The 25903-nt window shown below is 35.6% G+C and overlaps 2 protein-coding genes across 3 annotated transcripts in view; both read right to left on the bottom strand.

Moving 5' to 3' along the window:
* Positions 1 to 3602: 3602 nt before the first annotated feature.
* MTRF1L (mitochondrial translational release factor 1 like) lies at positions 3603 to 19612 on the bottom strand. Its single transcript, XM_036871369.1, has 7 exons — positions 12740 to 19612; positions 10360 to 10439; positions 8327 to 8510; positions 7684 to 7847; positions 6052 to 6169; positions 4724 to 4860; positions 3603 to 3944 (listed from the first exon to the last, which is right to left on the bottom strand). Exons 1-7 carry the CDS (start codon positions 12996 to 12998, stop codon positions 3744 to 3746), a joined length of 1143 nt encoding a protein of 380 aa, XP_036727264.1. The 5' UTR covers positions 12999 to 19612; the 3' UTR covers positions 3603 to 3743.
* Positions 19613 to 19781: 169 nt separating this feature from the next.
* The window catches only part of RGS17 (regulator of G protein signaling 17), a 96942-nt gene continuing 90820 nt past the window's right edge, over positions 19782 to 25903 (bottom strand). Inside the window, exon 5 of one of the 2 annotated variants that reach the window (XM_036871371.1) lies at positions 19782 to 21429. In XM_036871371.1, the coding sequence (XP_036727266.1) occupies positions 21241 to 21429 (189 nt within the window). In that variant the 3' untranslated portion in view covers positions 19782 to 21240. The remainder of the gene's footprint in view (positions 21430 to 25903) is intronic. The other variant, XM_036871370.1, reaches the window with a different exon arrangement.

Here is a 25903-nt window from a genome sequence, read left to right as displayed (position 1 = left end):
CAATTTAAGTTTGAGAGAGGGAGAATGGTAGTGCCGTGAAAGAAACTGAGATCACACAACGGGAAACGGGTTATAGAGGAATATGACGTTTCATTTTAGACATAGTGATTATCTATTTTATACATCTTTAAAATTTCCATTCTGGCTGAATGAGTTTTGATTAACTAATGTTGTAGGCCGTTTTGAAATGAAGTTCAGTTTTGGTTCTTCCTGAACAATACACCAGATTTCTAGACAAATAATTTTAGATCTAGCTGCCTTTTAGACATCTTTTTAGTGCCATGAAGTTAGGTGTTGAAGAGACAAGAATGAAGAAAAGTTTTGTCCATTAATGAAATGATGTGAAAGGGTTAATAATACATTCCATCTCCTGAGCACCCTTTCCCTTTTCCTTAAGCACACAAACCTGAGATAGGAGTAACCCAGTGAGTTTATTGCCTTGCCATAAATGTTTTCATACTGTTGTGTAAAGTGCTGTGGAATACTAATGAAGAGCAGTTAATTCTGCATAGGTGCAAAGGTTCCCTTTGGGTTGGACTTGAAATCTGTGGAGGTAATTACGTGTTTTAGGCAGAGAGGGCAGGGAAAGCAAAGGCAGGTGGGAGCGACAATGGGTGCTTTATAATTCAGGTAGCTGTGTAGATGCAGTTTGTGCAAACAGCTACAAAGTTCTAAGGCCCTTAACATGTTAGACGTAGGGTTCTAGTAAGCTTCACGCCAAAATTCTGTTGCTCTCCTCTTACCTTTTCCTGGGTTCCAGAAATTACATTTGATCATATAGGAATAACTAATTTAGATTAGTGAGTGAAGTGGAAGCCAATGTCAGTTCACAGACCAGAATTTGTCAGTTACTCCACAGGTGTTCATAAGGCACATGGTGATACATATCTTAAAGTTATACTGTTAAAATGACCAAAGTGTTCTGATAATTCTTTTCTAACCAACTGTGACGTTCTAATGGGCAGGAAGTTTGAAAATTGACCGAAGGTTCTTTCCCACCTCCATTAGTACAGCTCTCACACTTTCCTTTCCTGTGGTGCAGAGAGGGAGGGAGTGGAGAGGGATGGGGACAGAATGAGTAGACTTGGCTCTCCCTTGTTCACAGAATGAAATACAACATTCGAGAGCTTTCATAATCTCAGTGCAACTTTTCCAATTACTACCTGTTAGAGGAGGTAAAGAGAAATTGAATAACAGTATATTGTAATATTTAATAACCTGTAGCTATGTCCCTTTCATTCAGAAAGGAAACCAGAAGACCCAAGGGGAAAGTGGTAAATCTGGGAGACACAGGCTTGCATTGGGCCGTGTGCTCAGTGACGATGACCGCTGAATGACTGCTGAATGAACGCGTCTTGCTGTATTCTTGAGTCGCTTAGGTCACTAAAAGGGGCATTCATCAGCTGTTCCTGGGAAGGCAGAACAGAATGGCCTTCATGAGCAGAACATTACAGGGGAGACGGATACTCTTCAAATTAAAATTCTCTGATGTATTTGATAACCTTTGGCCAGCTTAAATTCTTAACTGTCTTTAATGGTTTTTCTACACCTCCCTTTTAGAGCAATAAGGTGAGAAATTATCAATATAAAATTACTCTGAAATTTAGCACATGCTGGGGCTTTAAAGGAAATTTGGCCAATAAATGTTGACTTAAAGAGGAAACAATTGCCTGACAATAATGTAGTTTTGAATTTATGTAGTACATGTTTATAAAAATTAAGACTACTGTTGACTCAAACACATATGAAAAAATGTGCAATTTTGAGTTAACTAAATGTCTCCTAATACTTTTAACATTTCAATCATATAACCTTAATAGTGAAATCACTTTCTCTTGAAATCCTACCTTGTTGTAACTACCATAAATTTGACATTTATTCATTATCCACTAGGTAGAGCTCTTCGTAATTGTAGTCCTTAGTTTACCTCGTTTTCAAAATATTCTCGAGCCAGCATTTCTAGCATTTCTCACTTTTTTATGGGGTAACTGACATGTCCTGTTTCTTTTCCGTTTTTGTAGTTAAACAGCTTGAATTTATGACTGCTTTTTGCAGTGAAGCACACACCATGGGAGAACCATGGGGGGCGTCTATTTATCAAGCATACTACTTTATTTGCTGTTGCTCTCAACACCAAGAGGTCTTTTACCAGCTGTGCAGCCTCAAGCAGACATTCCTGTGCTCTCCTTCCCTCCCAGGCTCAATTCTCTGAAGTCAGGCTTATCAGAAAAGAGCTAATCATAACCAGGATTGCCAGGGAAAAAAGAACAACTTCTTTTACATCTTATGATAGAAAAAAGACTATACTGATTTAGCTTTAAGCTCACTTTCAACAAATTCTTATTTCACAAGGGTGAAGTCATTTTTTAGCAAATCTAATACATCTTAGCATATCAGAGCATTCAGGCTGGCTTACTTAAGTGTATATTTTAATGACAAAAATGCCAAGTCACAGGAAAGGGAAGGACTATGCAAAACTAACCTAGTCTTAAGTTCTTAACTTCCAATTTGCAGGAACTACTGTGACTTGAGGAACAAATGATGGGACCCATAATAGTCTCGCCTTCTCAAATGAAAATTCATTGCAGTGTCATGAAAAAAAAAGGGGCAGCGGTTGGCAGGGCTGTTCTACAATAAGGGAAATTTAAGCAATATAATCACAAATTCCCATCTGTGATTCTTAATTGGATCCTGGTTTGAGGAAGCCAGTTAAAACATTTCGGGGAGAACTGGGGAAAACTTGAAATGGGTGTTTGAAGATGTTAGGGCATTACTGTGAATTTTGTTAGGTGTGATGATAGTGTATGATTAAGTAGAACAGTGTCATTTTTTTTTTTAAATACAAGCTGAAATATTTAAGGGTGAAGTGTAACATATTTACAACTTCTAACACCAAGCAAATATGAAAACATAAGTTACTGAAACTAAGCAGTGAGTATGGTTGTGCCAGTTACCGATGTATTGCCTTACTTTGTGATACTGGAGCTGGACCTATAAACATTTCTCCTTTGCCAGCTGGTACCATGTTAAGCTTTGTCAGTAGGGGAGGTGGACAGACAGTGGAGGAAGGGGCTTTTTTTCTTGTTTCTGTTTCTATGCACAGCTGCCAGGGGTGCTCTTGGACACTGATGGTTAATTTTATGTGTCAAGTTGGCTGGGCCACAGGGTGCCTAGGCTTCTAGTCAACATTACTCTCCAACGGGCCTGACTCTCCACCTGGAGGGAAGGGAAGCCCTTTCCAAGGGTATTCTTTCCTTGGGTACTCTCTCTCAGTCCTAGAGTAGTAATCTTTTATCTCCTAATAGCTAATCCCATCATTGGTTAAGAATTTTTTTATATCAAAATTATCCCTGTTCAAATTAAAGGTATGGTTTCTGTCTCTTGACTAGAACCTTGACTAATAACAATAATTACTGTCATATTTCTACTGTTTTATGTTTGGAGTTTTCCTTAAGAGTTAAACCAAATTTCTGATCATTCATTAAATATTTTACATAAATCAAAGGACTCTTTTCCTTTCTTATAAGTAAGAGTTCAAAATGTACAACCAGAGTCATGATTATATTGTAATACTTTTTACTAATAAATTGAGAGATGATGCATATAAATTACCTATGTATTAAAAACATGTTACTCCCAACTGTGTTAACTCATGTGTTTCAAGAGAATACTGGTATGTACACAATGTGACTTGCCATAATAGAATTTTCATAAGCTATACAAGTCTTTAATAACAAATCAACTTAAACTTTGCTGGAAATAATTTCTACCAAAGATTCATAATTAGCATAATCCTTCAATGACTGTACAAGTTCATCCAGCAGATACTCTCCTTGCATAAAAGTTTCAAGATCATGAAGTGACTTGTTTATTCTGTGATCTGTGACCCGGTTCTGTGGAAAATTGTATGTTCTTATTTTCTCTGACCTTCCTTTAGTGCCAATCTATATATTAAAAAAAAAAAAGATATGAAATACAGTTAAATTCAGGGCAACTAAACCTACAAATTTAACTTACCTGGAGATTAAGATCTTGGTTTATAATTTACAACAATGTTAAGCAAGTTTTAAACATTCTGAATCCTCAAATAACATGGGAACTTGACAGAGAAAAAAGAATATAGGCTTTAAAGTCAGACAGATTAGTACTTGAATTTTGAATCCTCTCTCTGCCATTTAATACTTTATGACTCCAGGTAATTTATTTCAACTCTAAACTTTAGCTTTCCCCGTTTGTAAAATACAGGCAATACCTGCTGCACAGTGATGGTGCGTGCATACATACAGCCTGGCACACAGTTGACCATCAAGTGCTAGCTAAACATATATAACCCCTGTGAATTAATCTGGTTATCGTCAGTGATGACAAAGTTATAATAAGGAGTTAATAGAAGGGGTCTGTAATTATAAAGTCAAATGCCAAACAGGAAGTAAGTTCAGTTTCCTTTGCAACTTTCTTCCATAATTTTCAAAGAATTCAAAATGAATGGGAATTCCATATATCTTTTTAAAATAACTTTGGTGAATGAGAAAGACACCTTTGAATATAAAAAACGGGGCAGAGGTGTAAGATTGCTATAAAACAAGTATAGCACTTGGTTGAGCTACTTGAATTGTACTCTAATTTTGACAAATACATTGAAATGATTTTAACACATACAAAAACTTGTTTATCTAAAAATATTTTTATCCTTTTAGAGGCATTTTTAAGAATTCAGTTTTACCTGAATCTTTCTAGCATTGTATCGTTTACTTGTTTCTTCTTCTACCCGCAGGCTGTATAGTTTTGCACGTAACTTTTTCATAGCCATCTCTCTATTTTTCAGTTGAGATCTCTCTTGTTGGCATTCGGAAACAACACCTGAATAGTGTTATGAGAATTAAAGAGTTTTAATAGAAAAATCTTCTTCATTTATTATCAAGGAATACTCCTTTTCCTTCTCATTCTTTTTCTTCTTCCTTTATAAAGGGAAAAAATAGGACTCTAATATAAAAAAGGAAGACTGTAAACTTAACAAATAACTTTTACAGTTATTGGAAAACTGAAAATTTGAGTTATAGCTCAAAGTATTTCCACATTGAAGGCATACATACTAAACAATAAGCATTAGTCATTTAAAATGGATTATTTTCTGGTACCTTCAGCTAGGCACCATAATTTTTTTTAAAGTAGTAACTACTCATTATAGAAACTGAATTATAAAAGTTAATCTTATTACCAGAGTTAGTCACTATTGATATTTTTGAGTATTTCCATCCACTTTTTTTTTTCTATTCCTGTTTATATAATATGTATTACATAAGACATCATCTTCAAGTTTAACGTGAGGATTTCCTCATATTAAAAAAGAAGAAAATGAACCCAGCACTCCCATCAGCCACTCCCAGTCAACAGGAATTATGACTGAGGTCATTTACAGTAGGCGATTCTTGTATCCTTTCTAGACAACGGAGCTCTGTTAACCATATGCTCTTTATCACGTGTAAATCAACAGCAAAAACACATTTAATAATAGTGTATTGTACACTAATAGTATTTTGAAGGCTTAAGGAATATTGAGTTATAACTCCATTGCCTTACTATCCAGAATTAAGACAGAACCCCTGGATGTCTGCAGATGGACTTAATGGAAAGAAGCCCCTGAAATTACCTGCAAAACTCTGCATATAAGCATATTTTTCTGGGTAGCAGGTCCAAGCTTTCATTTTCTCAAAGGAATCCATCTCCTCCTCCCTCCAAAAAACGGTAAGAACTAGTGATTTAGACCATTTTTTGATAAAGAAGAACCCATGATATTACTTCATTGTGAGGATTTTTTTAAATTAATGATATAGTCACTAACATGGAAATTACCTGGGCTTAGATCCTTCCCTCCTTCTGGCTTTGTAATTATCCTGCAGAGTTTCAGCTAAGGATTCAAGATAAATCAAGTATTAAATAACAACTATATTCCTCTGATAACTGAGGATCTGGGTCAGTGGAAAATTAATCAAGTCATTCAGAATTCGATTTCTTTCTTCACTGTTTTATGTTGAAGAAATAAGTACATACCTGTTGGGAGATGAACTATCCGGACAGCACTGTCTGTGGTATTTACGTGCTGCCCCCCAGCTCCACTGGCTCGCTTAGTATCAATCCTCAAATCTTTAGGATTAATCACCAGATTAATCTATATGTAAGAGAAAAGTTGGGATTTAAAAATTACATGTATGATCTGTTCCAAGGGAAGATCTATTTATAAATATAAATACATGTCATGTATAGAATTTATATAAGGTTTAGAAGATTTAATTTTAAGAACAGAAAGTAGTTGGAAGGATACCATTTTTTAAACTTTTCTTATTGGAAAAGTGCATTATCAAAACATAATGTAAAACAAAAACAAACCCTCCCTAATCCTCAAAAACTGGACTTCTCTGTAATTACCCTCTTCTTACCAATAGCAGAACTCAGCTACTAATAGAAATGTGACTATAATAGCTAAAATGATTTGAGTGCAAAAAGACTTTAGCAGAGGGGAAAAAAAATGACACTAGCTTAAGAACTATAGGAAGATTTTATTTTTAATTTTAAATAAAGGAGGACTTAAACATATTTAGAGGCAGAGGAGAGACAAACGGAAATGTCAAAGGCCAAGAAGTCAAGGGTATAGACTCAGTTCATAAATACACTGGGATCTGACATCAGGACAACGCTCTGTCCTGCGAGTCACCATCCAAAGCACTGTATTTAAAAAGCTCTTTCAGGAGCCATTACAGCCCAGTCTGTGCGCTGTCCACAACCCCAGGAGCAGGAATCCTGTCGTGCACAGGCCCTCCATGTCTCCCTGTGTGGCTCCCTCTTACCGCGGCTGGAAGAATGAAATGCGACGACATACGGCCTCAGTCTTCAGTCTCCACCTCTGTCTGAAGACTCCGTACATCTCCAAGATGCTTAAGCCAAAGTGACTACATCTATCCCACTTCACTCTCTCCCTGAACTGTTCTGTTCCTCATCTAGGCTTCACACAAAACTTAGACCTGAAGAAAGGAACTCCGTTAAGCCTATTAGAGAGAAACCCTCAAACTTCCTTCTCAAATCATTCATACTCCATTCTGAAAAACAAGTTATATATTTCCTATCACTTTTCAGCAGAAGGGATATAAGCAAAATAGAACTTCCCAACTAAGCTACCTTAAAAATATTATACAGTCTGAGAATTTATCTGTGAAAATGAAGTATACTCATTATGAACACTGTAGCAATATACTTCCATTTTAACATGATTGGGTTATAAAGTAGCAATTCTGTTAAGTGATAGTTATCCTTTGTCAAAACAGGATTCTCGCTATTAATGTTCTAGGAACAAGTCACACAAAGCAAAAGTCTTTATAAAGGTAATCACTCTTGAACTCTATTTAATATTGTTTCTCCTGTACATGGTCTCAAAATATCTACTTGAAGCTTAGTGGTGGAGAAAAAAATAATAAATAGGCAATGTAAGATTAGATCACTTATATATCCTTAATTCTTACCATCTACTGTTAAAATCATACTTTTTGGACTGTGAGAATGTATTTGTAAAAACAACTCAAAATACATGATGCAAACGAGACACTCAATTCAGTAAAGTGAGTGTTACTCTGGGGGCAAGGCACTGTGCTGGTCCCAGGATTCCAAGGAGAGGGGCCTGTGGTGCCTCACCTCAGTGGGTTGGGGTAAGATCGCCACAGTCATGGTGCTGGTGTGGATGCGGCCTTGCTTCTCTGTCTTGGGCACTCTCTGTACTCTGTGCACACCTCCTTCAAATTTCATGTGCTTATAGGCTTCTGAACCCCCAATGCTGGCAGATGCATGTCTAAGGCCACCTTGAAAACATTGGGAAAAGGGAATTATTTTATTTTTCCTACCATTTATAAACAACTGACCATCACTTCTACCATCTTGAAATATATTTAAAAGCGCTACAAAATAATATAAGCATACTGATTATAAAACATACTGAAAACCTTTAACAAGTCTATGATATTCACTTAATATCTTTATTTCATATAATTATTAAACATAAAGCATTTATGGTGTTAACTGTTCAGTAACACCTCTAAAGGACCACTTTTAAAAGACAATTAGTCATTCAGTGGTTAGTACTGAATGACTTAACGTTTTATAGGCCATTTCAAAATTGGTATATTTGCATTCAAAATTATTAAGTAAATGATAAGCATAAAACTACTTAAGCATCCTTACAAATAAATTATAAAGCCTAGTCAGATCTTTCCAACCCTCTCCTAAAATATATGTAGATAGATAAATTAAGTCTATACTTTTTGCAAAACAGTTTACTGACCTATTTCACTTGGGAAATATTCCAGGGTTTCAAAATGCCATCTTCTAAATGCAGCATACTTCTGATACATATCAAACATCTCTGCAGTGAACAACGTCGCCTCCTGACCCCCAACTCCGGCAGTTACCTCCAGGAGCAAATCATCTTCATCCGCTTCTTCCGAGGGAACCAAAAGTAAGATAATCTGCAAATACAAAAATATCACCCCTCCTTTAATTAAGATTTAAAACTTAAAAAAACCCTCAGTGATTAGATGTAGGATTTTAAATATTTAATTTACTTAAAGTTTCCCTAAGCAAATAATTTAATATTGCTGATTACTGTTCAATTATCTTGCCAATTAGAGCTGTATAATGCATAATTTCCAAAAATATTAATGTTATAACTACATTATAAGTGCTATATATGGTTCAGCTAAAACTTACAGGTGTTTTTATTTCTTTTTGGTGTTCATGTATACATATCTGTTCTCTACTCAGTTAATAATTAAGTGCTTGCTGTGAGTAGTACACTATATTGTGTACAGCATACAAAAGAAGATTCTAGCTCTATCCCTGGAAATTTATAGCCTAGTATGGCAGGAAAAAAACACTCAAATTGCATTTGTATTTTTTCTAAGCCTCTCTCTTTAACATGGAAGAGAAACTTGCAATTTTGGAACTGGAGAGGCCTTTAGAGAAGATCTGGTCCAATTCCCTCGTTTTACAAGTAAAAGAAAATGAGATTAACAGAAGTGAGAAGGCTCGCGTTAGTTACTGCCCCAGCAGGCACAAGAACTCAGATCCTTGTGCCTAAATCAGTCTTCATTACAATTCTGTGTTTCACACTTCAGTATGTACTAATTAAGGAGATACAGAAAAAAGACTTCTTAGATGAGGTGAATTAAAAAAAAGCTGCCAACATTTATTGGTTCTTTAACATTGACAGGCACTCTGCTAAGCACTCTACATACTTTAATTCTTAAAACATCCTGGGCAGCTTCTATTAACAGCTCCACCTTAAGAAGTGAAAACGAAGTTTAACGAAGTTTCACTCTAGTTGCCCAATATCCTACAACTGGAAAGTGGAAGAGCTAGAATTTGAACCCGAGTCTACCTGAGTTCTGAAGTATCACTTTGTGTTGGTCAGGAGCTATACTTGCTTTCCTACTTTTCCATCTCTCTAGCCTGTGCCAATAGAATGTGACCACTCAAATCTTGAACTAACATGATAGAATTTACATCTGTTAATTACTAGCCAATGAACAGAAACCATTAATACGTATGTCCTTCTATGTCACGAAAAATTTAGAAAATGGGTAGAAGGCAAGCTACATGAAACTTTTCACTCTATAGTGGAACTTTTCTCCTAGACTGGTGGTGGGGACATTAATTTTTGGTAAGTTCTACACCTGGATAAAGAGAATATCTAAATGAAGCACCTCCTTTCCAGGATCCTTCCTCACCTTATCATATTCTTTCACTTATATTTCCAGAGATAACTGCTGTAAACCTTTAAGCTATGCTTTACAGAAGTAATGAAGGGTGGATCTAATTTCATGATCCTTCGTCTAACTCCATATGTTCTGCAGTTCTCCTAGATATAAAGCCAAAGCAATGCAATTCCATTTTAAAAATCCTAAGGGCCTATTCTAGGCTGGCACTGTAATAGTGTCAGAGACACAAAGATAAAGAAATATTCCTGCTTCCTCCTGCCATCGCTCCATAACCTCTTCTTCTCATCGTCCATCGCCATCCTCACCCCTCTTACAAAAACAAAAGAAGGAAAATATACTACCAACATTTCACTGCCTTTCTGGCAAATCCTATTAATGTGACAGTCATCCTTCTTTCAGAGTTCTATCAATACAATCCTTTTAGCATGATAAAAAACAGGGCCATGGGGAGTATGCTTTTTCCTTCTTTAAAAACCAGTTTATAATCATAAATACTAGCAAGCTGCTTAGTTCTCAACTTGCTTTTATAAACTTCTAATAAAATACATTAGAAGTAATAGCATGCACGGATGCTTTATTCCTTGCACAAATACCATACCTGATGCTTCAGTTGAGCTATTTCTTTTTGACATGAAGTTATTTCACTCTCTGCAAGTTTCCTTAAGTCTTCATTTTCATCTAAGAAAAAAAGGCAGCAGGTTAAGTTTTCCTTAATTAGTATTAAATTGCTAACAGAATTCAAGGTAATAGTTTTATTGTTAATTGTAGCTTAAGGGAAAAATAACAATTACCCTGTCCTTTTAATAACTGTTATTAATTTAAAGCATTTTATGCATTAGTTTTCAAAAGCATGTAGTTTAAAAAAAAAATTTTTTTTTTAAAGGTTTTCCTGATGACCAAAGTATATGTTCAAAACAAAAAGAATCTCTATAGAAAAATATAAAGAAGCTACAAAACTTTTCTATAATTCTGCCTCCCCAAAATATTCATATTAACAAATATACTTTTAGTTTTCCAATTCAGACTCTACAATAACAAATGAATACACTGAGCTAGTTAGAAAGACCGGAAGGGGAACAGAAGGTACCACCAGTTAGACCAAAACTGAGTTAAAAAGTAGGAAGTTATTTATTGTCTTATTAGTAAATACTTCATTAATATAAAAGTGTCCACCTAAATAAACATTTAGACCCGGCCTAATATTGACAGAATATTTACATGAAGCAGTCTTCTCTCTCAGGCTTTACCTAATTCTTATTTCATCTTGCAGTTTTCATTTTTACCTTACAAAATATACCTCCTCATTCCTCTATCCTATGGACAACATGCAGCCTATAGAAAGGAGAGAGGGGGAAATTTTCTTAGCTATTACAATTTACTGTCTCTGTTGGAAGAACAAACTCTATCAGCTGGAATGCTTATTCATTTATTAACAGCCAATTATGCTGGGAGCTGGGGATAATATGTTAAGACCTGCCCTCAAGCCAGGATTTTAGATCATTTTACTTTCTTTATATTATTCTAGGGGAGAAAAACTCACAAAAAATAACCTAAAATATTATGTGATTAAATACTAAAATAACAGCATGCTGAAGGATTTTTTGTTTGTTTTGGGGATGGGTAGAAAAAGGAAAGAATTAAGGAGAGAGAATGATAACAGCAAAACTGAGATAGGCGAATATAGGGTGTGTTGGTGGAATGGCAGGGAATTATTTTGGCAAGAATTTGGTGAAATGTAAAATGTGCTTAATTAGAAAAAGGAAAAATGAATTCTAGCCCTAGTTCAACCACCAAGGTTCTCTTAGGGCAACACACCCAACTTCTGAGTCTCAGTAATCTCAAGAATAAAATGAAAGATCTGAGCTGGATGATCTCTAAGGGGCCTTTCAGCTCTGAAATGCAGTGTTCTGGTAAGGCTAAGAAGATTGTAGAAGTAATCTAATTTAAATACTACATTTTATTTAATCCAGTATACCCAAAACACTACCAATTTCAACATGTAATCAATATAAAAATACTATATATTTTTTAATATTAAGGCTTTGTGGCTGCTACTTGGACTTTAAGCTTGGCTTAAGGAATGAAACCGATTTAATTTTTTCCCAAAGGATACTATGGCTCAACTATACAATTGCATTAGTCTCCTATTTTCCATGGCATCTTCAGTCCTATTCCAGGCTGCTTCTAAACTGCCACCAATCAAGATTCCTAAGCAAGAAAGCTATTCCTGTCATTCACTCCCAATCTGAAAGCTTCTGCTGGTTGGCTTCTGCCAACAGGATGAAATCAAACTTTGTAGGTTAGTACTTGAGCTCCCTTACAAAATGGTTCCAACCTCCCGCTCCCCATAACCTCCCCTTCCTTGGTTAACATAGAGTTCAGTGATTAAGAGCATGAGATTTGGGGTCAGTCCTATCCAAGCTCCATTCCTTACAAGCGGTGTCACCCAAGCTGAGTTATTTTATCTTTATGTCTCAGGTTCCCCTTCTGTTGAATGAGGCTAATAGAACCTACTTCATAATTTATTACATGAATTGTATGAGTTATTAGATAAAGGAAGCTAAGCAAAGCCTGGAGTATGGCCAAGGATCAATAAAGGTTAAATTATTATTAAATCATCTAAGGGTGGGTCTTTATCCCTGTACAAGTCTTTCCCAACAAGTTCTCCTTGCTCTCCTAGGTCTTTATTGATATATATTTTTACTTATCAATCTCCTGCTATTAAATACGCAACCAATAAAGGTCAACTTAAGTTTTGTAAAAGGGCGCAGAGCACTGTCAAGGGAGCCCAAGGAGAGGATGGGACCAGAACTCACATAATGATGCCTTGACCTCTGATGCAATCAAAAAGGGCTGCAACCGAGTAAAGACTTCAGACTCGGAGACAGTGTGGACATCTGAGCAGCGGCTTAGTGGCAAGGGCAAATGAAGAGTCAAGAATCTGCTCTGAATTCCGTTCCCCTAGGCCCGGCCCTTACCATGTAGCAGGTGCCCAGTCTCCTGCAGCTCCTGCTCCTTTTCGTTCAGAAGCTTGGCCACCGCCACCAGCTCAGGCCGCCTGACCGGCAACTGGACTTCAGACCGTACCTGGCGCTCGAGGAAGGTCCGTAGGGGTCCGCCGCGGGCGAATAGCTCCTCCAGTGGAAGGCTACCGCAGCTTACGTGTCGGCGGGCCGGGCCAGCAGCCTGCCGAGCCCAAAAGCCCCGAAACGCACTCCGAAGAAACCTGGACCGCATAGCTACAGCCGGATGTCCGAAGCGGACAAGAGCCGGAAGTTCCGGACAGAGCAAATCTCGCGACACCGCGCAGCTTGGCAATAGGGGCGAGACCTAGCCAAGCCCCGCCCAGCGCACGCGCCGGTTTAAAAGGGCCTCCCGGAAGCCTGGTTGGGAACTTCCGGCCAAGTATTTTTAAATGCCGTATTATGCGTGGAGGCCGGAAGTTGAGGGGCAGAGCCGAAAGCGATAGGGGCGGGTCCGAGAGGCCTCGGGCACCTCCTCTAAAGGCTAGGTCAGACACACCTCCTTGAACGAGCGGGGGCGGAGTGTTAGACCGGAAGGAGAAAGCAATAGGTTGTCATGACGTTTTCTGACGTCGAAGATTTGTCTCCCAGGCCCTCAGTGAGAATTTGAAGTACAGCAATGGAGGGCAGTGTAGTGTCCGCTACAGGGGCTGAGGTCACAGCACGGATGTCCTCTCTCGTGCTAGCCTGGACTGTCGTCTCCAAGAGCGAATTGTAGGATGGTTATCACTGTGTACGTGTGTTTACTCTTCCAATTTTCCTGCTCATATTTCTCTTTTCGACGGTGGTTAAGGTTCGTATTAACAAAGACGTGACAAGTGGACTCGAAGGCGACCACGGAGTGATTTAGCAGTCCGCTTTCCTGCCCTTTATCTGCCACTTAATTTACCTGCTTTTAAACGGCTTCCTTCCACACCGAGTCTCATGCCCATTCTCACTTACTCCTTGTTACTGAGCTACTTTTTAAGGTGGTTGAGCCGTTGCGTGTTGCAACTAATCACAGCCCAGCAAAGCCTTCAGAGCCCCGCCTCCGGTAGCCCCACCCCCCAAAGCCACCAACCTCCACCCCCAAACTTGAGAGTGGATTAGTGCCAGGAATACTGACGTTTACTCGTATAATGCTTTTGCATTTTTCAAAAGACCTTTCCATAGCCCACCAGAGGAAAGTATATGAGGGAATAATACAATCTAGACAGGCCCGAGGATGCAAGGGCTGAACGTTCAATTTGGGAACTCCCACTACCTAACTGGTTTGCGCAGGATTTACTAAGTGGTGGTGTAACTGTACAGAGACCTAACATACTCAAAATCTTCCGATTTATTTTTTTAAAAAAATGGTAAAGTACGGGAGCCCTTGACAAGGTTAAGTCATCCTTAAGTCATCTAATCAGGATTGTTGAGGTTAAGTATAAAATTCTTATAAAATGAGCTTGTATTGCCTCTGTTCGTTTCTTTGCTCTCTGCATACAAATGCAAAGTGAAGTAGAGTGAGCTGACTCTCCAAATAATATAGAACAAAAATAGGTTTTGCTACTTAGAAGCTTCAACTAACTCAAATCTTCTTTCACTTTGAATGTGTATTAAAGCCACACTACTTTATAAAATTGTTTTGCTTTAAAATAGTGATCCAAACCCAACTTAAAAAATTCTAATCCGAGTATAGAACAGGACTGATTGGGTTGTCTGTATCTCTTTTAGGAATAGTTATTTTCCATGTCTAAACTCAACTTTGAATATTAGTTTAAGCATAGAAATTGTGGGAGCTACTTGAACTCAACATAAATCTCTCAGCTGAATTCTCAAAACGAGTTATTTCAAGAATATACTTTATTATTTATAAAAAGTGCAAAAATGTAATAAGTGATAACCTTATAGAACAATGTAAAGAAACCTGCCAGAAATTATTTTCCCTCAGATGTGTAAGCAATTTAAGCAACATAATTAAGTGCACCTTTACTCCTATAGTGTTACACCAATGAGGAAACAGTAACTTTTCTAAGGATACATTGGTGAATTCTTTATTCAAAACATTTTAAAAAAGTCAGTGTAATGCATGTGCATTTTACAATAATATCCATAGGTTTCCACAATATAGTCAAATGAAAACAGCTTTAGTTTTACTTTGAAAACTCAAAGAAATATACACTGTTCAAGATTTCTGAATTTTTTTCCATTATGGTCATGCTCAAATTCTATTACATGTTGAAAATTCTAGCATTTTCAGGAAGTCTGTTATTGTACATAGGTAAAATAATAAAATAGATTCAAGGAAGGGGGCATAAAAACCCAAAACAACTTAAGTTGGTGGAAAAATAATCTGGATTATCTATTCAATTTATAAGTACCTACAGTTATTCTGGCATTGCAAAATAACCAAACATGGCGTCTCAAGTTATATTCATGCATTCAGAATTTCTTTATGGTCCACTAATAAATATTGGTGAAGTCCAAGATATGGATATAGATTATTAAGTACAATGAACATGGTAGAAAAAATTACACACGTTCAATATAAATTTTACAGAACCAAACACATTGATATACTTTTTAATATTTAGCAAACATCCTAAAATCATATACAAGATACACTGTATTTATGACAAATAGTTTAAAGCAAGGGGAAAAAAATCAAGCATTATTCCAGTATTCAGTGTTCATTGTTCAGTGGAAGGCAATATAGAAAAGTACTCAGCAAAATGATCATCAATTTAGATTACCTTTTATGACAGTAAAACTAAAATCTTCACTATCCAAGGGATGCAGAGGATTAAGGTAATTATACAGGTAGTTCAAGGGAAAAAGTTAACTTTCACCTCCTTTAAGTGAATATTGAAGCTAACACTATTTTGGAGTTTTACTTTCCCTTATCAATTTCCAGTTCATTTTATTTGCTTCATAGTATTGGTTAGCAGTCATTTAATGGAACCTAGTAGCAATGCTGAGGAATCTGCTCAGAATATTTTTATCTCAGTGTGAATGTCCAGTAGATTTACGTCCAATATACCCTCTTAAAAAATGTATCACTTTACAGTGGAAAAACCTAACAGACACTACCTCAGCCAGGTGATGAAGTTCAACATCAACAATAATAAGTCGTAATGATGGTATGTACCTTTGATATGGTGTGATATGAATGGCACTTCTGCCGTCTTTCTTCCAAAAAGTGGTAACACCTGTCTAATCGTGGGAAAAAGATCAGACAAATTCCAGTTGAGGGCCGTCTTACAAAATACTAGACCTGTACTCCTCAATACTACCAAGGTTATCAAAAACAAGAAAAGTCTGAGAAAATGTCACAGCTAAGAGGATACATGATGACTAAATGTAATGTGGTATCTTGAATCCTGGAACAGAAAAAAGACATTAGTTAAAAGCTAAGGGAATCTAAAAAGTGTAGACTGCATAAAGCATTGATATTGTTTCATTAATTGTGACAAATGTTTCATGGGTGTGTCATATATGGGTTCTATCTATACTGTCCTTGCAATTTTTCTGTAAATCTAAAACTATTCTAAAATAAAAGGTTTAATGAAAAAGTTTATGGACATACAACTGCCTTTTATTCTTTTATTTTCATATTTTCATGATAAAATTATTTAAAAAATCATACTACCTTAATAGTAAAAAGAATGCTTTCTATTCTGTGCCAGTATCAATGTTTTCTACAGGCCAATCTCTTTTAATTTAGTTTTACCTCTAACCACCACATATTTATTTGGCAAATTAACTGATATTTATATTCTTCCTATCCTTGGGAATGTTTTATTTCCTGTGGAAATAAAATTTTCAAATGATTTCTCTTATTTAAACTTTGATTTAAACCTACAATATTATACACACACACATATGCATATGCACATCTATATATATCTTTGTGTGTGTGTGCCATTGAAAGAAACATATTTCTTGTTTGTAGCTTCAGTGTGATGTTGGTGAGCTGAGAACAGTGATTTTGAATCACATTATTGAACAAAGCAATAACATATTCATATATTCCTCTGTCTTAAAATAAGCTTGGTTGTATTTTTTAATGAATAATTAAATCTGATTTTTAAAGTACAGTTTGAAAAAAATCGGGGGAAAGTGCATTAAAATGGCATTTAATACGTACATTCTTGAAAATGGGAATTATTATTGAGCTGGAGAACTTTGATAAAATAATAATATTATATGTAACACTTTACTCTTTCCATGTTTATTTCATTCCCATGGCCATCCTGTAAATTATTATATTCCTCATTTGAAGATAAAGAAACTGGCTCAGAGAGGATAAGTGATTTGCCCAAAGTCACATGAGACAGAAACATAACTTGAAACCAAATTTATAATTAAAGCCTGGTATCTGGAAACACAACATCGCTCTGTGCACTGTTGTGTGTTGCAAGGATACTACTAAGAGTGCTGCAGGGAAGATCTGAAGCAAGTTTTTGGTATCAGTTTCATTGGTAAATATCTGAAGTTGCAGCAAGTAAGGAGTAACTAAACTTTTTGCAGATTGAGTATTGTTTTCTCAGGAGAACAAACATTTTATATTGGTCAGAAATTTTTAAAAAACTGAAAAGAGCATGCAAATATAAGTGTCTGAAAACTATGAAAATTAAGGTCATAAACTGTCAACATAAATACACGGGCCAAAAAAATTCTGGAAATATCTTTACCACTTTTCAAAATAATTTGCCAATGTATCTAATGCAAAGTTTTCAAAACTCAAGTTTGACAGGGTTCTATCTATAGACATTTTGGATCTAAGAAATTTTAGGTGGCTTATTTTCCTATTTTCTGATTGTAGTTAAAATTTCTTCCTTGTATATTTCTTCCTCAACACATCTGGTATATTGCATTTTTTTGGCAAATGTAGTTTGTTACAATTACAATATGACATTTTTTTCAATGTAAGTTAAAAGTGTATAGAAAAAAATGGATAAATTCAAAAAATAAGAATCAGGTATTATTTTAAATCAGCTTAATGGGGTGAAAGTGTATTTTTTTGCCCCTAATAAATAAATACTATTTACCTATTTCTATAGTCTTTTTGCAAAACTGAGCTATCAGGTAAATATATGGTACACATTTCATTCCACAAGTAAGAATCTAGGCAGCATTAAAGGATACGAATAAACACCCCATGCACCATGACCAAATATCAGAACTGGTCATCCTATGTACATATTTTAAAATTAAAAAAAAAATGACCACATTATGGTCTTGATTTTTGCACTTCATAGTGTTGATATCAAAATTGTGTTTTGCTATTGTTCTCTTGCCAGTGCACCTGCTGTGCTTAGAGCTGCCCTATAACACTGTCGGGACATCTGTATTACCTTTAGGTAACATAATAATAGTTATCCAGAGTAAAGAAGCATCATGCATTCATTATTAGTGTGATCTATGTTCAAGATCCATCTCTGAAGAAATCTCTCCAATTTATATAAATATATGTATACATATTCATATATAATCTATATCCTCTACTTGTCTTTCCATTATAGACACATCTGAAGTTAGGCATTATTTAAAGAGCATTAACCTCTTTCTGTGTGCATTAGCAGATTCTAACAGTATACAAAGATATCTTGGCAATGTAAAATATAAAGTGTACCTTCTAAAGTGCTAATTTTTCCCCAGGGAGGAATTTACTCACTAGGAAAAATCAAACTCTACCAAAACAAATATTGTGCTCTTGGAATGGTAGCGTAGACACCAGTTGAGGGCTTTTTTTGTTTATTATAGCTCTGTAATTAAAACTGAAGGAATTATACCATACTTTCAAAACTGGTAGAGTTGCAAATACACAGACATACTCTTACATGGAAACTTTAAACATTTCGAAATTAAAAGAGAAACACTGCCCTCCCCTGAAAATAGGAATTTAGCACGGAAATCTCACATAGCATGGTTACCAACATCTGATGTGTAAATCTACTCTAGAGTCATTCTCAACACAACTTCCTAATCAGATTTCAAAAGGACATACTAGCTTCAAAATCTGTATTCTACAAATGACCAGAGTTAGAGATTAGGACTCTTTATAAGGGCCCTTATCTTTTACATTTGGTAAAATATTAAAGGTATTGTCAAACAGACAATTCATCTAATAGTCCAAAGTATCTTATAAAGATAACTTATGACTAGCAAGTCACCATCATATATAGTAACAACAAGAATATAAAGTCTACATTTAAAAAGATTGATGCATGCAGTGTATCATAGTATATTACATATTTTCTAGTCATGTGCCTCAAACACAGCAACGAGTACGATATTACAACATATATGTGTATACAGCATAGTAGCATAACAAACTCAATTCTAATCAAGAAAAAAATTAGATAATTTAGGAACAATAAACTTCACAATAGAAGTGATGATTCTTTTAGCTTTTTCTTCACTCGTTAGGAAAAAAATATGACTTTTTGTAAACATCTTCATAGCTATATTTTTTCACCATTTTACTGAAAACTATTGTTCAAATAGTAAATATCTAATTGACACGGATAAAGCATGTCTTAACACACTAACACTTTCAGACAGAAACACACATTTGTTAAAAGAAATGATCATTATAAATATTTTCTATCTTGTATTTTAATTACATTTTCATAAATAATGTATTTAAAAGTGCTGAATATAGTAGGATAGTCAGCAACGCCAGTGTAAACAGAACGTTTTGTTTTCTACTCTGCAAACTTTTTTTTTTAAATCCCATTTTGTCAAACACTGCAACAGTTAAAATATTTGCATAGGGAATAGATAATAGCCCTTTTAATCATATCTCCTGAATTCTGTGTAAGTTAGAAAATCAAATTCACTTAAAAAAGCAATTCTTGAAATGTTTTAACTTTATGGAAAAAGAAAATTACGATGTCAACCTTTCAAGTAAAATAAATGTTAAAAAGAAAACCCCAAACTTGTTTTTTTAAAAAAACTTTAATAAATTAAAAAAATGAGAGGTAGTTAAAAAAATGAGAAAGGAAACTTATAATTTTAATATCCTTAATATAAGGCCAGTATTCTCAGTGGATATAAATATTTTTAAAACTTTCATTTTAGGTTACTCAGTATTTATTAAGTTTAAGATTAAAAAAATAGCCTCCAGGGGATATTAATATTCAAATGTAACACCTTGATATAAATATGACACTGACTTTTGTGTGTGTGTGCGAGATAGGATACTGTTTTCTTGAATGTCAAAAGTACGTGCCAATGTCAGGCAAGTATTTTTTGTCTTAAAGATTTAGTAGTACATATAAAAAATAATATGGCAGCTAAAAGATTTGAGCACTGTACTGCCTTTCAATTATGGACCAGAGTGGTTTGGTTTTAACATTTTTTAAATAAGTCATTTTTAAGATACTATGTGAAAACAGTTAAGGTCTGAAGTAGAGAATTATCTTCTAGAGAACCCCTATAAAACTTTTCTTGCTTAAAAACTTAGCTTTTCTTGGATTTCACTTTCAAGGAAAATATGCCACAGCACAGATGCTATTCATCAAAAGTTTTATGATGCTACATATAGGCATTCCTTTATTAAATCCTTTCTTTATATTCCAAAACTAAGTTATCAAGCTTATTATTATTATTTTTTTTTGGCTAAAGTACATACTTTACACAACCATTTTAGAACTGGAGAGCCAGTCTTTAATAAATTAATTACAGTATTGGACATCTGATACATAGATTCATTTTCCCTATTACAGTTAAAAACAATATCACTCTTTGATTTGTCTTTGAGATAGAATATCTTCAAATTATTTTGTGCTTTTTTTTTTCTCTTTTCTTCATATATATATATATATGAAGTAAACTCTTCCGTAATAAAAATGCCACAGTTTTGGCAGTGAACAACCAGAGGGATTCCCCATTAGGATTTTCCAACAAACAGAGATAAATAGCTCTTTTTTCATGTACAGAAATATTGGCTTCAAAATTAGTGTACTGAGCACAGTATATAGCATGTTGAATATCATAGTTACAATTTAAAAATTGGCTTTTTCTGTCTTAGATTATATTTAAAAATGCAAACCACAGCCAACTTTTTGGCAATTATTTCTATAAGACCATATTGCACAGAAGTCCTTAAATACAGATATAAGTTATGCCATTGGCTTAAATATTAACAACTACATGGCAAATGAAGCAGTTTTACTTTGCACATGCAGTCTCTGGATACACTAGGAGACTGTTCATAGGACCTACAAATACAGTTTGCTTGCAAGTAGAATGCATGTTGAACAAAACAAACTTAATTTGGCAATTCATTGTTTCATGTGGTATTTTCTCCAAACTTAACCATGGATAGCCTTGATAAAAAATGGAGACAAAGACCATATGGTTGTATTTTCACAGTAGCCTGAGGAATGCTAAACTGTAGTTCTCCAGGAACTCAGTTTCAGGTGTTATTTAACTACTTTTATTTCTCATCCCAGCCCTCCAAAATGATTTTTTAAAAATAAAAATTAAGATTCAGAAGTAGAGCTGGCAGTACTTTCAACAAATGACTTATAAATCTGAGAGTTCAAAAACCTTGGGAAAGAATCTCTGTGCATTAAGGTATATATCTGAAGTTGGGCATCTTCGTACATGTGAGGATTAGGATCCAACAGATTTCTATTGATCACCTCTCTAACTCGAGAATCGAGACTGACCTAAAAAGAAATAAGAGCAGATACATTAAATAATATTTTTTCAAAAGATCTCAACCAAGTAACTATAGGTTCATGACATTTCAGAGGAACCTCAAAGAGTAAACCTAAAATCTTGAGGTTATGTTTTCAAAGGTTACATGATAACCCTGCATACATTTCTCCTTGAAAAGTTGAATTAAACAAACAAAAACCAACTTTTAAACCAGAATTTTAGTTCAGATATCTTGGCTTACTTGGATGTATCTTTTCTATGCATTCACTCAGGAGTTTTTTGACAATTTCTATTCATTGTTGCGGTGCTAGAGAATTCCCTGGCCAGAATACAAATTGACGTCCTCCTATTATGAGACTGCTGGGCTAACTCTCTTGATGGAACAAGGTAAAGATCTGGCAGAGAGTAGTTCTCCGTCAAAACTTAACATGTATATCAAGTGCTGATTCCCAATAGTTTCATATCCCAACAAGTCCTCCCACGTCAGAAAGAGGACACCAGGAATGTGGAAGGGCTGAGTAGAGCAGAACGACAGCACACATTCTTCAGGTCTTCTATCTACCTGGCAGGGCATAGGACACTGTAGTCCTTACCTAGGAATACATCCAAAGGTCTCTGTACTAAAGATTAAGCAGAATATTTACTTGAAATTCAATCTTTGAAAGGAGAAATGTAAGTAGGAATTCAGAGTACCCACTAATCATACAGTGTTATTTGAAAAGTGTAAAGAAATTAAATTCTGCAAGTGATTCAATTTTGTTTTTTGTTTTGTTTTGGCTTTTTCCTCCCTAAATGCTAATCTGGTTGGAACTGGTAGAGCATGTTGGAATGGAAAGGGGGGGAAATTAAATACCAATAAATGCACACTCCGGGAAGAGAACTAAGATCTGCCCTGAAATGACATGTTAGCAAAACCCTCTAAGAGGCAAACCACCTCTGAGTCTTGACTGGTGTCCATAGTTCTCACTGTTGAACAAAGACTAGGGCGTTGTGATCCACAGTTATTTGTCTCATGATGTACTCAGGTCTATACAAACCTTTCATATTTATAGCTAAATGTTTTGTCACAAGCATTTTGCAAAAGCCTTTTTGGTTTTGGCTTCTTTTCCCACCCACTGTTCGGACTAAGCCCGGGATCTGAAACAGTCCCAATGACGGAAGCCACTCATATTCCATTTGGTGTCCCCAGATGCCTGAGCTCAACAGCCCATGTGGCGTTGGGTTCCTTGATACACACCAGGGATGGCTGCTAGGGAAGGATGTGTCGGGAAATGGTGATGCAGACTAAATTTCTGTGGTTTAGCTAGACTAACTTATATATAGAAAAAATTAAACGTTTCTTGGCTGAACTATATATTCTTCTCTCTAAATTCTAAAGAAAAAAAGAAAAGATGTTCTGGAAATGGATCGTTTACATTTTATTGTCTGTGTTACTGCCATATGAGGTCATCGTCAAGTACCAAGTAATAAAAAGTACAGAATTTTTATCTAAGCTTTTTATTTAAAAATATCATTTGTTTTTCTACTCAAAAGGAAAATATTGACATTGGAGTTTAAACTGATAGATCTTATTCTGAAATGTGGTGTTATGGTCAAGTGAATCTTAACAAACACATTCTATTATTTTTGTAAATGGTGCTCTTACTTTCAAACTTGGGAACTTTTTGTTTCATTGGAGAAAGAACCATTAGATTAGTGATAAAGAAAGAGGTCATTTATTTCTTAAATAATAGCATAATGAAATATATGCTATTTAACATATATGTTCCCTAACACATATATTGAACATACTTAACATGTGATAAACTGATAACAGTTTATCAGTAGCTGGAATAATATTAGTTATCTGAAGACAGAGAAATAAAATAATTTGAATTATTAAATGTGTTGAGTCTTCATTGTATAATTTAAGAATTTTGGCAAATTAAAAACAGTAGTGAAATGCAGTACAGAAAGTAGTACCATTCAACATTTAGTAATCTGTAACAAAAACACATTTGCTATTTCCATTTAAAAAATAAAATATTTTCCTAAATATCTGGTTGTTTGTTTGAAAAGGTTGTCTGTCAGTCAAAAGAAGTGTAGAGAGGAGAGGTCAAACAACGAGGATAAACCCCATGAGCATAACAATCTATAGTTTCATCTTGTAGCATCTTTGTGCTTCGATTGTGGAACATCTATGGTACAAGTTAGTGGGGGTGGATCCCAGCATGGGCCTGAGCCATTGTCACCCTAGGATTCACCCATGATTGGATGGCTTGTAAGCCCAACGCATAGGACTGAGGAGTTTCCTGTAGAGAACTCATCCTGGGGCTTCCCTGGTGGCGCAGTGGTTGAGAGTCTGCCTGCCAATGCAGAGGACACGGGTTCGAGCCCTGGTCTGGGAAGATCCCACATGCCGCGGAGCAACTAGGCCCGTGAGCCACAATTGCTGAGCCTGCGCGTCTGGAGCCTGTGCTCCGCAACAAGAGAGGCCGCGATAGTGAGAGGCCCGCGCACCGCGATGAAGAGTGGCCCCCGCTCGCTGCAACTAGAGAAAGCCCTCGCACAGAAACGAAGACCCAGCACAGCCATAAATAGTAAAATTAATAAATAAATTAAAAAAAAAAAAAAAGAACTCATCCTAAGGGAAGAGAAAGTTGAGTAGCACAAGACAAGAGCTATCCTTGGGCAATGGAAATTCTTTTCTTAGTCCTCACAGACTCCCATTTAGGTGGGGTGAAGGGAGGGATGCAGTGCAGCAATAACAATTAAAAAACGATCTACTACTGTGGGACAGGGCACAAGACAGCACTGATAGACTTGGCAGCATTTAACTGGCAGTTTTAGCAGTGCTGGAAATGTTGGCAGTGTTGAGAGGTGGTAACTGAAGCTTTAAAAAGGCGTAAGTGAAAAAAAAAAAAAAAGGCGTAAGTGACTTTGTGACAGGACTCAATGAACTTGGAAGCATCCATTCCCACAGGGAGTAGGAGACAGGGAAGAAGAAAAGCACGTGGCTTGCAAACATAAAAATACGCACCAGCGACTCCACAAACTAATTGGGGGGAAAATGAAATGAAAGCTAAAGGTTCAACAAGAGTATGGGGGGTAAAGTGGGGAGGACGAAAACAGAAATCTTTCTAGTGTGGTTGGGAAAACCTGGGTCAAATTGAATTATATACTATGCTTGATGGATTACCTAGCAATGGAGCCAATTCATGTAAAATAGGTCACTATTGCCAAAAGGGAGCACACCAAGTTTTGACCCTGTCTTCCTCTTCTAGCCATCAAGATGCAATGGAAATTTTGACTCTTTGGACATTTTTTCGGTGGAATTGTACTGAACATGATGAATTACCACTAAAAGTCTTTTACTCTCATAAAGACCCTCCTAAGTCAATTAATTCCTTGGACAATTTTTTTTACACATAATGATTTAATTTTTCTCCCATTTTTTTTCCACTTTATTTTTAATTTTACTGAAGCTGCTTTATTTAGGAGTATTTTCTAAGTAAAATTCTGATTAATTTTTTTCTTTTTCCTTTATAAGTCCATGTTCAATTTTACCAGTTATAGTTTCTGCCATTGGAAATGTTCTTTATAATTTTAACTAAATTAGGTCTTCTCATGTAAAATTTTACAGATCTGAAGGCTATCTGATTTTCCTATCTGTTTTAATACACTTTTACCACGTGTTTTTAGTCATATTATTTTGTGTTGGTTATTTCTACTGAAAATAATTATAAATTACAAATAAGATTGATTATTGGAATGTATTTCTTGGACCAAAGATCACTGGTAGGATAAAGTGGAGTAACCATATTCCTGATGGCATACAAATGATGGGAAAGTTCATCTTGTTTCTGAAGGAGAGTTCAGACATGTGGTTAAGGTTACTAGTTCTTATCCTGTCTCAAGTTCTAAGTTTGGGTTCATAGAAATCCATAGTAGTATCATGAATAGAATACAATGGAATAACTCATCAGCATATTGTAGTTGGAAGAGCATCACACTTGGAATCAGAAGATCTTAGGGTTGTGTTCTCTCTCTACCAGATATAATTCTAATATCCTTGTTTTACCCTTTGAAAATCAATTTCCTTTCCTGTAAAATGGTGCCATCTGTCCTAGAGGCTAAAGGATTCTTGTGAGACTTATATTGTAATAATATACATAAGACCATTTTGTCAACAGCAAAGTTTAAGCCCAGTGTGAAGTAATAATAGTAATGATAATAATAATTGAGCATATGTATAATGACACCTCAAACCCAATGTCTTTAGACTTTGTATCAACTTGAATTTTACCTTCTCAGAGTGACCTTACCTGACTAACCCTATTCTAACTACATCATTTGACCTCCACCCCCATCATAATGTTTATCACGGTTTTTAGTTACTTGTTTTTAACGTGATTTGTCTTTCTAAAATGAAAGCTCCATAAGGTATAGGCTAATGTTCACCATCATATCCCTAACATCTAGCCCAGTACCTGGCTCATAGGA

The sequence above is a fragment of the Balaenoptera musculus genome, chromosome 12 (genome assembly GCF_009873245.2).
Source record: "Balaenoptera musculus isolate JJ_BM4_2016_0621 chromosome 12, mBalMus1.pri.v3, whole genome shotgun sequence".
NCBI classification, from domain to species: domain Eukaryota; kingdom Metazoa; phylum Chordata; class Mammalia; order Artiodactyla; family Balaenopteridae; genus Balaenoptera; species Balaenoptera musculus.
The sequence above is the reverse complement of the archived record's forward strand: the minus strand, read 5'-3'. Positions and strand labels throughout refer to the sequence as shown.

Bases quoted from the DNA above. Each gene is read 5' to 3' on its own strand.
- MTRF1L (XM_036871369.1), bottom strand. From the start codon at position 12,998: ATGCGGTCCAGGTTTCTTCGGAGTGCGTTTCGGGGCTTTTGGGCTCGG. The intron at 10,440-12,739 runs GTAAGGGCCGGG...TTTTTTTCTTAG, and splicing joins GACTGGGCACCTGCTACATG to ATGAAAATGAAGACTTAAGG. The intron at 8,511-10,359 runs GTATGGTATTTG...TTGTATTTGCAG, and splicing joins TAGCTCAACTGAAGCATCAG to ATTATCTTACTTTTGGTTCC.